Source organism: Vidua macroura, chromosome 31, assembly GCF_024509145.1.
Source record: "Vidua macroura isolate BioBank_ID:100142 chromosome 31, ASM2450914v1, whole genome shotgun sequence".
Taxonomy (NCBI): Eukaryota; Metazoa; Chordata; class Aves; order Passeriformes; family Viduidae; genus Vidua; species Vidua macroura.
This window is the reverse complement of record NC_071601.1, coordinates 1042888-1059319: the sequence shown is the minus strand read 5'-3', so window position 1 is coordinate 1059319 and position 16432 is coordinate 1042888. Positions and strand designations below refer to the sequence as shown.

The 16432-nt window shown below is 50.0% G+C and overlaps 2 protein-coding genes across 3 annotated transcripts in view; both read right to left on the bottom strand.

The window, feature by feature from the left end:
• Positions 1 to 817: 817 nt before the first annotated feature.
• SOX7 (SRY-box transcription factor 7) lies at positions 818 to 5046 on the bottom strand. The gene is made up of 2 exons (XM_054001620.1): positions 4821 to 5046; positions 818 to 2927 (listed from the first exon to the last, which is right to left on the bottom strand). The coding sequence occupies exons 1-2, from the start codon at positions 5044 to 5046 to the stop codon at positions 2017 to 2019; spliced, it is 1137 nt and encodes a 378-aa protein (XP_053857595.1). The 3' UTR covers positions 818 to 2016.
• A 4750-nt stretch (positions 5047 to 9796) lies between these two features.
• Positions 9797 to 16432, bottom strand: part of PINX1 (PIN2 (TERF1) interacting telomerase inhibitor 1) — a 63756-nt gene continuing 57120 nt past the window's right edge. For both annotated transcript variants that reach the window (XM_054001689.1, XM_054001690.1), the window contains exon 7: positions 9797 to 13964. In XM_054001689.1, coding sequence (XP_053857664.1) covers positions 13359 to 13964 — 606 coding nt within the window. In that variant the 3' untranslated portion in view covers positions 9797 to 13358. The remainder of the gene's footprint in view (positions 13965 to 16432) is intronic.

Sequence of the window (16432 nt, the reverse complement as noted above, 5' to 3'; positions counted from 1 at the left end):
ACACTGCTTTGGGAGATATTTACCCTGCCTTGGATCTCCAGAGGTCCCTTCCAGCCCTAACAACTCTGGGATTCTCTGTGCATGGCTTAACCTCAAGGACAGCAGGGGCACAGCCTGATTTAATGTCTGGCAAGAGCAGGCTGTGATGTTTTTCCAGGGACAATTACATGGATTAAGCTTTTCTCTTTGCTGGCCAGGCCTGAAGACCATCACTCAACATCACCTTCACGTGCCTCCCCAAATTTGACCCCCACACATTTCTGAGGCCTCATTGCCTCGATCTTTGCACCTGAAATGAGGACCCTTCTCAAGGTCACCACACTGTGAAGCACCTAAAAAGGTGAATTACCCAAACGGTGAAAGAAAAGAGAACCTTAAATGTGACTAAAACCCACGCTCCAGGCACTGGCACTCGCTCCATAAATTGGCAACACCATCTGTGCTCACCAAGACACCAAAGGCAAAGCTCTTGACTTCACTGTAATATGGAAACAGGATTACAAATATCATATCTGAGAGATGGCAAAAGCAGGATCAAGGCCAGCACAGTGACCTGAGCCCTGAGATACTCCATGAAAAGTGAGGGTAAGCACCCATCATGCCCTGAGTCTGTTTGTTAGAAAGTAATCCACAATTTGTAAAGATAACCACAGATCTTTGTTTTATTTATAAAAAAATGGTAGTAGAAAAATTTGGCTGAAAATACCAACAACAATGATGACAACAAAAATATAAAAAAATAGCACTTGCACGGGAAATGTTTCTGTTTTGAAAACTGTTGTCAATAGCGACAGCAATTTAAATCATCGAACAATCATCATATAAAAACATATTTATTTAAATTAAATATTTTATGCAAACTCGTATCTACACTCATTCAAAATGCATAGAGTCACACAAAAGAGATGGAATGTATTAGCTGAAAAACCGGTGAACTTTTGGGGGGTTTTTTTTAAAGTTTTCTTTGCAATTATTATTAATACATTTTGGGGACTGAAACCAGGAAATCATAACCACGTTACTAACTAATCATTACCAAGTGCCATACAGTAAACACTAAGATTAATCATGTCATATAACTGATTTAAAATAAAGCTTCATCTTTATGGAAAGGAAGAGAACTTGAGCAATACAAAATCCGAGGTGGGGGGCGGGAGGAATAATGGAAGGAATAAATCAATGTACAGCTTTTTTACAAGCAATAGAACGCCAGAGTTAGGAGAGGCATTGGGCACTGTGGCTCCAAACACGGAGCCTTCCCCTTCAAAGGATGTTTGACAAAAAAAGTGTCTGCTACATCATCACCTCTTGGCCAAAATGTTCATCCCAGGACCTGCTCCCAGGGGTGGATGCCGGCCGGATCCTGCCTTTCCAAGCCCTGATCTTACCCCACTCCAGAACAGGCTCAGCACTCTCAGGGCTGGCTACCCCTCTCCTGGTTGGTGTCCCATACCCTCTGGGGTGTCCTGAGGGATGAAGACCCCAATCCATGCTCTGGGCCAGGGGATGGGGGCTTTAATCTCCATTGGAGTGGTCAGGCAGGTCAGAGTGGTCAGGCTGCAACGCCGCCACCAGAACCCAAACACAGCTCATGGACCTTTACCAAAATCTTCCCGTCTCCCATCCCTGCCCTTCCCCCTTCCAGGGGGAATTCAGACCTGATGTTTGCGGGGTGCTGCTGCATTCCTGACTCCAAAGCAGAACTGGGGATGCCTCAAAATGAGGGGCAGCCTTCCTGTGCTCCCAGGAGAATCCCTGCTTTGGAAGAGGGACTTGGCCAAAGAGCTTTGGTGTCGGGAAGTGCCCCCTGGCCACAGTCGGAGCAGAGCACTCCAGGCTTTGCACGGTGGTGACCCAACACCCCAAATCCTTTACCTACAGCACCGAGGAGACTCCAGGGCCCTGTGGTTCTGACTCGGTCACCCTGAGGGGCTGCAGGTGATGTCCCCAGGGAGCAGCGCCTCGGAACAGTGTCGGGTCCTTCCTCGGCCGGTCCAGGCGGCCCCGGCTGGGCTCCTAAGAGACGCTGTAGTTATTGTAGTAGGTGGCCGTGGCATCGGCCAGGACGGAGATGAGGCTGTTCTCGGAGCTGTGGGAGCTGCCGGACACTGGGACGTGCCCACTGGCCAAGGCCCCGCCGTGGTGGTCACCGTGGCCGGGGTTGTTGAGATACTGGTCAAACTCATTGCGGTCCATCTCCCCCAGCAGCTCTGCTTGGCTCAGCTGGTCCAAGGTGTCGAAGCCATGGTGGTCGGGAGGTGGGGAGAGCTGGCCCAGGTGGGCATGGAGGCTGGGAGGGGGCAGGGAGGGGAAGGCGGGTGTGTAGTAGCTGGGAGGAGGAGGAGGAGGAGGAGGAGGAGGAAGGGAAGGGCAGCTGGAGGCCGGGGGGATCATGCAGGTGGCCGGCTGTGGCATGGGGCTGAGCGGGTGGTGGCCGCACGGCAGGGAGCCGCCCGCGTACTCCGGGGAGAAGGTGGCACCGGCGAGGTGGGAGCGGTGATGCTCCTCGGGGCAGGGCGAGGAGAAGAAGCTCTGCTCGGGGTCTATGGCATCCAGAGGGGACATCTCCGGCGGGGTGGGCAGCCCGTAGGGGTAGGTGTCCACGCTGGTGCTGCTGCCGCTGCCTGGAGCCTCCCGGTACCCCCGCACAGCCGGCAGCCCCGGGCGGGGCGGGTACTCACCCGGGCCCTCTTTGTCCCCCCCGGCCCGGCTGCAGGTCCGCTTTTCCGGCACAGAGTTCTGGTCCCGTGTCAGGCTGCCCAGCAGAAAGCCGTGATCCACCCGCTTCCCGATGCGCTTGACCTGCTTCTTCCGACGGGGCCGGTACTTGTAGTTGGGATAATCTTGCATGTGCTTCACCCGCAGCCGCTCAGCCTCCTCCACGTAGGGACGCTTCTGCGACAGGCTCAGCGCCTTCCAGGATTTCCCTGAAACGGAGGACACGCTCCCTTAGCACCCGCAGCCTCCCAAGGGTGCCCAATAATCCACCTGGCACACTCAGAGGACACATCCCAAAAACCCCGCAGGGGGACGTGGCGGCAGCGGGTAGGAGAAGGGGGGAATTCAGGCTGCTGTAGGGTCTCTGACTCCCTTCATCCCAAGTTGCCACACAAGGTGGGTTTAGGGTTAGAAAATAAATCCAGGCAGATGAACTCTCCCAGCTCCATGGGCTGTGCAGAAAGGACGGCCAAGGCCGTGCCTGGCTGAGCAGAGGTCAGGACGTGCTGTCCTTTAAAGTGCCCCAGCTTGTGCCCTGCCAGGACTTGCACCAGGGCACAAGGAGACCTGGGCACTGTGACAGCTGGTCTGGATGGTGGAAGGTGTCCCTGCCCATGGATTAGATGGTTTTTAAGGTCCCTTCCATGATTCTGTAATCCTATGACCTCGTGCCTCCGTGTTTGAGATAAAATGTCCCCAAGACACAGCACAGAGAAGCAGCGTTGGGCAGGGGGGTTTTATCCCACAGTGAGGCTGTCCCAGGCTGCTCCTCAGGGTAAGGGAGAGAAATGAGGATACACATCAAAGCCTTTGATGCCTTCCCATGGCCTGAGACAGCAGAAATAACACTAATAAGCTGAGATGCTGCATGGCAAAGCAGCGAGGAGAAAACCCAAACCACCAAAGAAAACACCACAGAACTGTCCAGGGAAACAAACTTTGGATAATAGGTTGGGCAGCAAAGCTGTGTTGCAATTCGGGCAGCTCTTTCTCAGGCTGTCTGGGCTGATAATTTTGCCCTCTTGGTTTCACATCAATATGGGGATTGAGAGGAAGGGAGAAATAGTGGATGGGGAGTGGGAAACAAATGTGTGCTCGAAATGGGTTGTGATCCCCCAAAAGTAACAGCAGAAATACACACAGCCACCCCAGCCATGTAATACTGGCACAAAGCGGCACAGCAAGAACAGGCCAGGGAAATTTGGGGGTCCCTCCTTGCACAGCAGGGCAGCACCCTCAGGGTTTGCAGCAGAGGGGTGGCAGGGTGCCTGTCCCCTGGGATGCAGGACACCATCAGGCTTTGCACCCTGAGGAGTGGCTGCACACCTGGAGTGTGGGACGGTTCTGGGGTGAGCACCCCGTGGGTGACAGGGTGGGTGCACGGTGCTGCTCCCAGGGCGCAGAACTCCATCAGGTATTGCAGCCCCAGGGTGCTGCACCCGGGCTGGCTTTGCACCCCAAAAACAGCCAGGAAGGTGTAGATGTGCCCCCCTGCTGCGTGCCCCACCTGGGCAGGGTTGGCACCCCCAGGGATGGCCAGCGGCGTTGGCATTCCCAATCCGGGGCGCTGGATCTGGATGGGATGTGCACCCCGGGATGACCGGGTGGGTGCATGGTGCTCACCCCGGGGCACTGGATCCGAACGGGATTTGCAGCCCAGGAATGGCCGGAGAGTGCCTGCATCCCCTTCCCAGGGCACTGAATCCGGACGGGGTTTTCACTCCAGGCACCGCAGGTGGGGGTGCCTGAGGACCAAGCCCGGAGCGCTGGATCCGAGCAGGGTGTGCATCCCATGCCTGGGTGGCTCCGTGGGTGCCTCCTCTGGGCCACCGGATCCGGGCAGGATTTGCACCCCCGGGAATGCACTGGTGGAGTCATGGGTACCGAATCCGGACAAGGTCTGCACCCGCAGGGATCTCCGGTGAGTGCCCCTGGGCACTGAATCCCGACAGGATTTGCACCTGGATGGCCGGGTGGGTGCCCGGGTGCTCACCCCGGGACACCGGATCCGCGTAGGCTTTGCACCCCCGGGGATGCCCGGGTGGGTCCCCGACCTCCCTCCGCGCGTCGCCCCCCAAACCCGCGCCCACCGCGCTCCTCACCGAGCATCTTGCTGAGCTCCGCGTTGTGCAGGTCGGGGTTCTGCACCGCCAGCCGCTTCCTCTCGTCCTTCGCCCATACCATGAACGCGTTCATGGGCCGGCGGATGCGGCTCTCGGAGCCCTTTTCGCCCTGCGACGCTCGGGGGGGTGGCCCTGGGGACAGCCCCTCGCCCGCGTCCCCCTCCAGCCGCTCCGGCCAGGGGAATGTGCTGAGCAGCGCAGCCATGGCCCCCCCCCCGGCCCCCCCGCCCCGCCGCGCTGCCCTCGGGGTCCCCGCGCAGTCCCAGCCTCCTGCCCGGCCTCTCCAGTATTTATGAGCTCCTTGGAAAAAGCCTCCTCCAATGACACCGAAGGGACTCGCTGCTCCTCCTTGTTTGCAAACTCCTCAGCCCCGGCCGGGATGGTGCTGGGAGAGAACTTCTCCCCACCCTCTGCCCGGCACCCCCCGGGGAAGTAGCACCCCCAACACCCCCCTTTCTCCTTCCCAATCCCCCCTCCCCCTCTTTTATTATTATTTTTCCTTGTTTTGCCCGCTGAAAGGGAGTGAGGAGAGAGCTGGAGATGTCCCGCCCCCAAACAGCCCCGCTGCCCCCCTGCACCTCAGAGACATTCAAACTTTAAAGGCTGGAGGGTAACACAGAGAGAGGAGATAAAGGCACTGAAAACTTGGAAAGAAAAGGGAAATGGCACTGAAAGGAAAATCCCACTGGGGTGCAAAAGGCCCCTCCCCAGGCTTTGACAAGCTGCAGGAACTCTGTTTGCCAAGGGAAATCGAGGCGTGGATCCCACAGGCAGGGACAACTTTTCCCCACTTCTCCTGCTTTAACGACCAGCCCAGGCTGTGCTTTGCCCACCCCATGTGGGTTTTCACCCCAGACTTCCAGGTCCCCTTGTATTGGATGGAAACCACGACACAGTGAACCTGGTGGTGGGGGCTTGTCCAGCCTGTTTGACTCCTAAGGGAGCTTTTAGGGGAAAACAAGGCAGGGATGGGGCTGGGCACAGTTCAAAGAGGTTGAAACACCTCCAGTCGGTCCCCGCTGCCCATCCCTGGACACTGGAAAACAAAGGATCTTCTCCTTGCTGCTGCTTTCCAAGGAGTGCTGCCCCAACCCAAAAAGGCTGGATGGGATGGAAATCCCAAGGCCACACAACGGTGTTCACAAGGGTGGGAAAGTCATCCAAGCAGCATTCCTCTCACTAGGACAAAGGATCTCCAGAAAGGTAGATGGCACGGAAAATCCCCAGCCGGCTGCCCTTTCCTGGCTCATCCCTGCAGCCTGCCCTGGGGAATGTGTTTGGTGGATGGATTCCTGTATGGTTTTGACCCGCGGACGTGGGGCTGCAGGGCTGCGGCGGCTCCGCTTTGACTGACTGTGGGTTTCCTCTCCGCGCTGCCAGAAAAGCAGCGGGACTGGGTGCGGGATGGGCGGGCGTTTCCTGGGGCTGGCCAAGGCTGCCCCATCTGACCCCAAGGCAGGGGGGAAAACCCCGGCGCAGATCCCAGGCCGGGGAGCTCGGGCAGGTTTCCCACGTGCCTGGGTGTTCCTATTGACTCTTGTCAGATTAGGAGTGATGGAGAGAGCTCGTGTCAATGTGAGCCGGGCAGGATCCGCCTGGGTTTCCTGGTCTCTCCCTTCCCTCTGCACAGGAGCGCGATGGCTCTGGTTTCTTGTGGATTGCAGCGATTTTGGGGTCAGGAGAGCTGGAATGTGCCAACTTCGCTCGCAGCAGAAGCAGCAACTGCCCTCCCCGAGCTTTTCCCCGGGACCGAACTAAAACCCTGCGGAAGCAACAACATTTTCCAAGGGAGCTGATTAAATCTATTAAGCTATTTACAAGTGGGCTCCATCAGAGCTGCGTTATCTGGGAATACAACAGGAAGGCAACTTCTCTTAAATCTAAAAGGCGCAGGAGATTTCCTGGTCTCGGGACAGATTTATAAACCTTTCCACACACACACACACACACACACACACACACACACACACACACACGGAGGAGCTGCCTTTCATCTGGGGTTTGGAGCCGGGCACGCTCCTGAGGACAGCTTGTTCTGTCCCAGCAGCTCCAGATCTCTCCCAAAGTCCTGTCTCACGCCTTGAAGTGCCGGGATAGGGCAGGGAGGGAGGATGCCAAACTCTCCACCCTGCCCTGCACAGGTCTCCTGGGTGCATTTTGCAGGCTGGAGCTGCTGCAGAGGTTGGCAGTGAGAGTTTGGGAAGAAAACCTGGAACATCCTTAATTCTGTTTAGTTCCCTTTAGGAAGGGTGGAAGTGCCCTGCAAAAGAGGCTGCCCGGGGTTGCAAGGTTTTATTTTGAATGGGATGGTACTTTGGGTATGGTGAATATGTTGCATGGCTCACTTTTTAACCCTCGGGATGCTCAGGACCTGGATATCATGAATATAAAAACACCTCTGTGGAGGCCCCAGAGACCAGGAATTTTTAGTAGTAGCAGCAGAATTTCTCTTCCTGGGAAAAGAAAATAGATGGATGAATTCCAGTTGATGCCTTTTACAGGACTGCTTCCACCTTGGCCTGTGTTTCCACATTTTGCAGGATGGGTGGATAGGTTTGAGAGAGGATAAAACTCTGAGCAAGGACAGGACCTGCACCCACCTCCTGCCTCTCTTGCTGAAGCCTGGAAGCTCTCGGAGCACCTCTCTGGGTGTTCCTGATCCTCATTATTCCCTCCACATCCTGGGAATAACATTTGATCTCCCAAAGGTATCACAGGGGTCAACTCGTGGCTTTTCAGAACCTCCTGAGACACAATCTGGGGCTCCTGTGTGGTTACAGCACAAAGAAATCCAGCAGAATATTCCTCATTTGGATTTCCTCCCTTCCCAGGGCCCCCACACAGAATTTTAAGTGCAAACACTGCTACTATTATTAATAACCATTTTTCCCCCCCTTTCTCCCCCTCTCCTGCAGCACCTGGCATTCTGATGGCATTAGTAAGGAGGGTTTCATTCTGCACCCTGCCTAAAATGCTGGTCAAACCTGTCCTGTCAGAAGCTCCCACGTTACATAAAGGAGGCTGGGGCCATGTGAAAATGCCACCTCTTAATTACCACCGGATCGGGGTAATTAGTCTGGAAAAACCTCGGGATTACCTTTTTTTTTTTTTTTTTTTCTGTGTGTGTGCTCACCTTCCCCGCTCTGCTGCGAGGCTTCACCTGTATCTGGGGCACAGGAAGCAGCAGAGCTCTCCCAGGGCTTTGGGAACAGGGAAATTACGGCGAAAAGCCGCGAGCGAAAATAGATGGAGCAGACAAAGGGGGGAAGAAAGCTTTGTTCTCCCCCATTTTCACAGATGGGGAACAGTGGCAACAACTCCCATGGGCCAGGCAGAAAATGAGTGGCTGAACCCTATATGGAACGACCACCTCTTTAAAAATATCCCTTTTTTTTTTTTTTTTTTTTTTTTTTTTTTGGGTGGATCCGACATCTGGAATTTTATTCCTGCAAAGGGAGGGTTTATTTTCACTCCCCCCCACCCCCTACCTCACACCCCACCAACCTTCAGGGACATTAAAATATGTGAGAAAGTGCAAATCCTAAATTAGCTCAATATTCACATGTTCCTTAATTATTGATGAAACTCTTGGCTCCCAAGGGAAGTTTTTGCAGAGAGAGCTGGGGGTTCCCAGCAGAAGATTCCCTCAGTGCTGTAGTTCCCAGCTCTGCCCACCACCCATCCTCCTTGATGCAACCAGCTTTTCCCCAGGGATTGCTACCTAGACCATTTATTTTCTAGGTAAAAAACCCCAGAGCTTTCCCATTATACAAAAAAAATGCAGAAAAACTCCTGCCCCCACCCCTTGAAATGCTAAATTTTTCAGCATGGTGCTCAATATTTCTGCTCTTACTACTTTTAAAATGCAGTTTAAAGGTTACAAAAATATATATTTTAGTGCCTTTAGGTTAAAAGGAAGTAGGAAGTTTCCCCTCTTACACCTTTAAATTTATGAAGATGGATTAAGATAAGAAAACAATTTGTGTGATTCAGAAGCAGATTTTGACTTGCTGAGAAATGAAGCTTCAATTTGTTTTACAATATTCCCACTTCTGCCACCACAAATTATGTATTTGTACAGCATTTCCCAGTCCCACATCACTAAAAGTTTGCTGATCCAAGACAAAATTGGTTTATCCCTGAATGGAACAGGTACAGAAACAAAAGCCTTGGTGATTGTCCCAAGTTCTCTGAGCTCAGATCCTTCCTGGGGGCTCTTGCCCAGGAACGAGGGGGAATTAGGCAAAGGATGGCTTTGGATGCCCACAATCCTCACCCCATATCCAATAGGAAACACTGGGTAGTGTTTTCAACAGATTTTGTGTGGTTTCCCTCTCTTCTTGGAGCTTCCTTCCTTCCCTTGGTGTTGGCAGGTTCGGAGGTGTCCTGACGTAACTTGTGCCTTTTGAAGGTGGATGCTGCAACAACTTCAGCCTCGTGTGTTTAAACAGGAGAAAAGTGGTTAATTATGCTGATGAATGCAGCTAATTGTCCTTGCTGAGAACTGAGGAGCTGGAGGCAGAGAGCACCAGGGCAGCTGAAAGGAGAACTGCAGCCATGGACACGATGCTGAGCTGTCCTCAAACACTTCACAGAGCCACAGAATGGTTTAGGATGGAAAATCCCTCAGAGATCATCGAGTCCAACCATTCTCCAGCACTTCCAAGGCCACCTCTGACCCATGTCCCCAAGTGCCACATCCACATGGCTTTGAAAACCCTGCAGGGATGGGGACTCCAACACTGCCCTGGGCAGCCCCTTCCAATGCCTGACCACCCTTTCCATGGAGAAATTCCTCCTCATGTCCAACCTGAACCTCCCCTGGCACAGCCTGAGGCTCTTTCCTCTCCTCCTGTCCCTGTTCCCTGGGAGCAGAGCCTGAGCCCCCTGGCTGTGCCCCCCTGTCAGGAGTTGTGCAGAGCCAGAAAGTCCCCCCTGAGGCTCCTTTTCTCCAGGCTGAGCCCCTTTCCCAGCTCCCTCAGCCCCTCCTGGTGCTCCAGCCCCTTCCTCAGCTCTGTTCCCTGGCCTGGACATGCTCCAGACTCTTCCATTCGCAAAGCAGCTGCATCCCAGTGGACTCAAATTCACTTAGACACAAGCACAGGTGGTTCTGAAATCTTTAATGGTGTCTTGCGTTTATGCTTTAAAAAACCCTGGTTGTTACCAAGGGGCACTTGGGGACATGGGTCAGTGGTGGCCTTGGCAGTGCTGAGAGAATGGTTGGACTCGATGGTCTTAGAGGGCTTTTCCAACCTTAATGACTCCATGATTCTACAATTCTACCTCTGCTTTACACTGGCTCTGTGTGAAGCATCAGAGCTGGAACATCTTGGGAGGAAATTCAAGTAATTCTGCCTTTACCACGTGTCAGGGCTGTCACTTGAGGTGCTCCAGTGCCATCTCCCATCCCTGGCATCAAGGAAAGCTCCACAGTCAGACAAAACTCACACAGATTTGGGTCCAACAATGGTACCAGGACTATTTTTTCATGGTCTCTGCTTCCCAGGGTAGTTTGGTGGCTGCAGGTGTTTACAAGCACAATTCAACCTCTGTGATTGCTGCTCTAACATTGCACTTGCCAATCACATCCTTGGCCGTGGATCCCACAGTGAATTCTGAGCCTCAAAGCCAAGAACAGCCCTATGCCTGCAAAGAATGGAACAGCTCAGGAGAAACCAGTGTTGGAATGTTCCCAAAGCAAAAAGGAAAATTTCCTTCAGTCACTGCTGACCCGGGGTTACCAAAACTGAAAACATTTTAATATCTGTGCTGCACGTGCCTCGTTCCCTGTTGGGGAGCGACAGCAGAGCGAGGACTCTCATTTTCCTTGGTGTCCAGGTAATTTCACTGGGAGCCATCTCATTCTGTGAGTACAATGGATGAATTTATAACAAAAGGCCTCGGAGTTTGAAAGTCTGATTTTCGCGGAAATGAAACCAAGTCGTTCCTTTGTGTTCACATTCTGCTAATTCCACCATCTGGGCACTGACGTAATTCTTTTTCTTGTGCTTTCTAAAAAAGGCCTTCTTGCCAAACCCAGAGTTGGGTTAAAACAGAATTCAAAACCCACTAGAAGCAAACAAAAAATATATATATATATATGTAATTTATTACTCTGAGACATGTTTCTCTTGTTCCAATCATCCATTTTACTGGACAGTATCTGGTAAGAAGAGCTTTTCACTGAGTAATGTTGACCACAAACACAGAGCAGAGCAGTTAAATCAATTGTTTCTGTCAAATGCAAGCAATTTATGATTTATGATTATTTATTTATTATGATTTTCCCCTCCTACAACCACATGCAGAGCTTGGGGCACATTAAAATTCCACATTTCCCAGGAAAAAGTGCCGTGTATTTATTGCAGAAATAGAGACTCTTCCATTGGTAGCTGGTATTTCCATCTGAGCCAGATTTAAGTCTTGGGTATCCTGAGTTTAATAGGAGCAACAGTACAAATTTAAAGGTTTATGCCTGGTTTTATTCTTCCTGTAACTGACACTGGAATTTGGCCAAGCACCCACAAGAATCAGCACAAAGAAACACATGAAAATTCACAGAGGGAACAAACAAACAAGCCCAACAGTATCTAGAGAAGGAAACCTTATTCCTTGAGTAGCACCTTTTTAAACTGAAATCCCAGAGAGGCTGTCAAGTTTAGTTGGCTTAAGAGTTAAAAAATAATAATTGGAAACAATCAGGCTTTTGGAACCTAATAACAAAAATTCTGACTTGTGGTGATCAAGAAATCAGGAGGGATGCTTCAGTTTAACATAAAACATTATTTTGCTGTCTTCTGTCACTGAGAAGATGATTTTTTCACCTCAAGCATAGAGTTTCTTCCCAGTTTGACAATAACTGATGGTATGTGGTGGTATTTAATTTAAGGAAGCCACGGACAAGCAGATCATGGTGAATAATAATTGTACAGCCTGAAAAGGAGATGCAACAAGGGTTAAAACCCTGGCATGTGAAATCCAGGGAAAGGCATCTTGTTCTCCTATACAAGAAGTGAAACTTCATTTTGCTGCAGTGAATGAACATGTCCTGAAGGCAGGGGAAAAAAATGGTGCTTTAGAAACCAAGAGATTGCAAAAAGAGGAGTTGAGCTGCAACCAAACCATCCATGTGGTCTGGTTGCTGCAGATGGAGCTTCCTCCACTGCACAATAAAGGCAGCTTAAGGAAATTTTTTTCCCTATTAACATCTGCATCTTGACAATGTCCCTCAGACCATGTTAAGCAACTCCACTGAGCTGAGACAATATAAAAATGTACCCATTTTCTTCAGCAGAGCAGCCAATGGGATGTTTTAGATTTACACTGATGAAACCCAGCCAGGCCTGGATGAAATGAGAAGCTCATGGATTTGGATTCTGGATTCTGCCAGGATAACTGGCTGGTGTTCAGGATTGTGCTGTCAGTTTGGTGTGGCCAAAGAAATATCAGAACAGGACACCAGGAAGAGGAATCCTTCTTCCCATTCCACCACTTCCAAGCTCACCTGTGTCTTCTGACAGCTCTGAGTAACATTAAAATGCCAAAATTCATACTGAATGTTTCAGATCTCCCACAAAACTGCTTGTGGCAGTGCCCAGTTCCAGCATTCCTTATTTCCAGGCTTACAATGAGAACCAAGCTCTAGTTTGGTTATAAATCCAAACTGTAAGTTTTCAATGTGTGAATGGCAACAGCAATCTGACTGTGCTTTTAAAATCTGTTGGTGTCCCAGTTTCAGGAAAAAAACCTTTCTCTATCCAAGGCAGATATTTCTGGATTCCAGAGGTAAGAGGTACCAGTGAAGAGATCCTGAATATGGCCTGGAAATCAAAGATTTAGGTATGGTTAATAAATGATAAGGTAAATACACATTTCCTTTAGCTTTGGTGCAAAGTAACAACTGTTTGACAATGGTTTGGAGGCACAGGGAGGTCTTTTTATTTCACCCTTAAGAGCTGACACTCAGGAGCAAACTTTTAATCAGAGTAAGCATTTTGGGAAGAAACAACATTCATTTTATATGTAAAAAGAGATGAATGTAAAAATTAGACACCACTTTTCAAAAATCAATGAAAAAACACAGCTTTGCAAACCCCCTCCTGCTTCCAGAAGCAGAGCTGGGCTCTCACGAGTAAAAACAATTTTAATAAAAAGGCAGTACTAAGGTGATTTTAAATTTTTTTATCCTGGATTGAGAAGAACACAGGTGAAGCAGCAGAAAGTCATCCCCTGCCTTTCAAAGTCCTGATGTGCTGATCCTCCCTTTTGAACATGGCACTGAAGCTCCTGTCGGCCCATCACCACATTTTCCCTTGGGAGACCTGGGTTTAGATCCAGCCTGTGTTTAGATCCAGTCTGAGTTTGGATCCAGCCTGTGTTTAGATCCAGTCTGAGTTTGGATCCAGCCTGAGTTTAGATCCAACCTGTCCCAGCTGGAGCTGGAGCAGTGTCCAAGCCTGGATTGTTGCTGTGCACAGAGCCTCCTCTAACACAGACTCACCCCTGAGCCTGAAAGGGTTAAATGTTCTTGCAGTGCTTCTTTTTCTTTCTGGGTGCTCCTTCCCCACACTCCTCTGTCTCCTCTTTTTGCTTTTTGTGCTTCTTCTTGTGGCGTTTCTTCTGCCCTTCCTCCTGCTCCTCTGCGCTGAGTTCCTCCCCCTCAGACATTCCCACAGAAATTTCTCCATTGCCTGTATTTTCATCACAACTGATGTTTTCTCCTTCGTTCTCCTCTTTATGTTTCCTCTTTTTTTTCCTTTTGTGACATTCATTCAGTGGATCATCCAGTTCTTTTCCATTCAAGCTCCCTGTCTTAGGCTTTTTCCCTGGTTTCTCACAGTCCTCTGTCCTCTCTGCTTCACCATCTCTCTTCTGCTTCTTCTTTTTCTTTTTGACTTTGGTTTCCAGCTCTTCTGAAGGCTCCACAGCTTCGTCAGCTGTTGGGCTGGAATGATCCACCTTTGGTTCTGTTTCCTGCTGGGATCCCTTCAACTTTGCCATGCGCTTGGCAAAATATTCCTGGACAGTGAGAGCACTCTTCACTGTATTGGAACCATCTCCAGGGCTGGAAAGCCAGTTGTTCCTCTCCTTCTCTTCCTGGGAATCAGGATCAGCAATATCCTCCTGCAAGGGAACAGAGAGGAGCAGGAGTGAGTCAGGAGTCATGGCTTAAAACATAATGCTGTTTTTTTGCATGCTAATAAGGAAAATACTAAAAAGCAACAGGTGCTTTGAAAATTAACTGTGAAAGTACAGATTTGGGTGGAAGTGAGGCAGCTCTTAATGTGAAAGATGCTGTAGGTTTAAGGAAAAGAGGTGGAAGGAGGGAAGGCAGCAAGACAACACAAACCAAGACAATTTTCAGTTGTTTTGAGTTCCTTAGTTTACCTATTCCTACGCAACTCATGTCTACCACTGCCATACTTAGTGCATTACACTGACTTTACAAAGCACATGTCTCTGCAAGACATAAACCGGCATGAAAAATGATCCACTACAATCCATTAGCCTGTGGCACAAAGGAAATCCCATGCCTGGAATAACTCTTCAGCAAAGAACTTGTAATCCAGGGAGCAATCCAGCATTGAGGCATCTCTTTCAGCTTATCTGATCTCTGGAAATGTTTGTTTCGGAGCTGCTCTGCTGTCAGGGTGTCCCAGATGTTGTTATTTAAACAGGCTCCATTTGATCACACGTTATCAGATGGCACAAACAACATCACAGGTTACATCTTACAAGGTTTCTGCAGACATGAAATAAAGAGCTGCTCATCTCCAGCTGCAGTTGAAGAGTCTCCTTACTACAACAGAAATATCAAACTAAGAAATATCAAACTACAAGCAAAGTACAGCTCTGGAGCTGGATGTTATGGATGGCACAAAGAGAACTGACTGAGAAAGCAACAAATACCACAAGCTGGAAATGTATAATTTGTTAAATTATCTGACATTTGCAAAAGAAACAAACCAGAAAGGCAGCTGAAATTAAGGCTTGTTCACATACATACCAAAGCACTCAAAACAAAGCCTTTGTGGTATTGCATTTTGCTTAGCAAAAGTCACAAATGACTCTTGGAAATATCCCAAATTTTCACAGAATCACAGAATCATTCAGGTTAGAAAAGAGCTCCAAGACCACTGAGTCCAACCTGTGACTGACCCCACCTTGTCACCAGCCCAGAGCACTGAGTGCCATGTCCAGTCACCCCCTGAACACCTCCAGGGGTGGGGACTCCAAACCTCCCTGGGCAGCTCCTTGCAATGTCTGACCACCCCTTCCATGGAGAAATTCCTCCTGATGTCCAACCTAAACCTCCCCTGGCACAGCTTGAAGCTGTTTCCTCTCCTCCTGTCCCTGTTCCCTGGGAGCAGAGCCCGACCCCCCTGGCTGTCCCCTCCTGTCAGGAGTTGTGCAAAGCCAGAAGGTCCCCCCTGAGGCTCCTTTTCTCCAGGCTGAGTCCCTTTCCCAGCTCCCTCAGCTCATTAATTGTTTTTTCAAAGCCTTGCACACACCACAGGGAACAGGTACCCCCTCTGGATGGGAAAAGCTGGGAAGGATGGTGTAGAATCCTCACCAACATCTGCCCCACATCCCCTTCCTGAAGGAAAGGGGATCCACAGGGATTACAGTCAGAGAGAATTCCCTGAATGTCCATTCATAAATGCACAGATGGGTAAGAGCATCCCTCTTACCCTCTGCCTACACATCCCGAATCCTGCCTGCCCAAATCAGAGCAGTCAGATTTCACAGCCACTTTCACTGCCATAACCTGATACTCAGGGAAGGCCAGCAGAGAGCAGGGAGATAAAAGCCCACTTATCTCAACACTTTATAGTTATTGTGTGATGCTGCAGATAAGGGACCTGGCTCTCTTGAGGGCATCGTTAAACTTGTTGGCTGAAGGAGGGTCTATTAGGGTTTGTGAGTAAGGTTTTCCAGGTCTGGCTCCTTATGCATCCATAACCTTTACTCCCATGAGCAGGAATGCAAAAATTGGTGTCATTAGTGATGCATTACGAGTGGTGATTTCCTCATCCATCTGCTTTCAAGAGAACTATTCCAGTGGAACGAAAGTAAGGCTGCACTTGAGATTCCAGTGATGTTTGTGTGGGCACTTATCAAAATTAGGGACTTTTCTTGAAGGGATATGTTGTAGTGTTCCTGAAGGGTTATGAAGTAACTAAAACTATTTGACTTCTGGCAAAGAAGCCTGAAAAGGGATGTGGAACACGGGAAAAAACAGGATGTATCTACACACGTCTCCACACAGGTTACATCTGAAAGGGGACCTGAAGCAGAAGTTTAACGAGTCAGAATTCCCAGGATAAACAGGTTGAGCTGTATTTATATTAAACCTGTTTTTATTAAGACCTAACCCAACAAGCAGAGAATCCCATGTCATCACAGAATCATTTAGGTTGGAAAACAGCTCCAACACCATCAAGTCCATCCTGTGACCATCCTTGTCACCCAGCACAAAGCACTGAGTGCCATGTACAGGTCTTCCTTGGACAACTCCAGGGATGGGGACTCCAAACCTCCCTGGGCAGCCCCTTCAAATGTTTAACAACTCTTTCCATGAAGAAATTCCT

Bases quoted from the DNA above. Each gene is read 5' to 3' on its own strand.
- SOX7 (XM_054001620.1), bottom strand. From the start codon at position 5,046: ATGGCTGCGCTGCTCAGCACATTCCCCTGGCCGGAGCGGCTGGAGGGG. The intron at 2,928-4,820 runs GTGAGGAGCGCG...CCTCCGTTTCAG, and splicing joins GGAGCTCAGCAAGATGCTCG to GGAAATCCTGGAAGGCGCTG.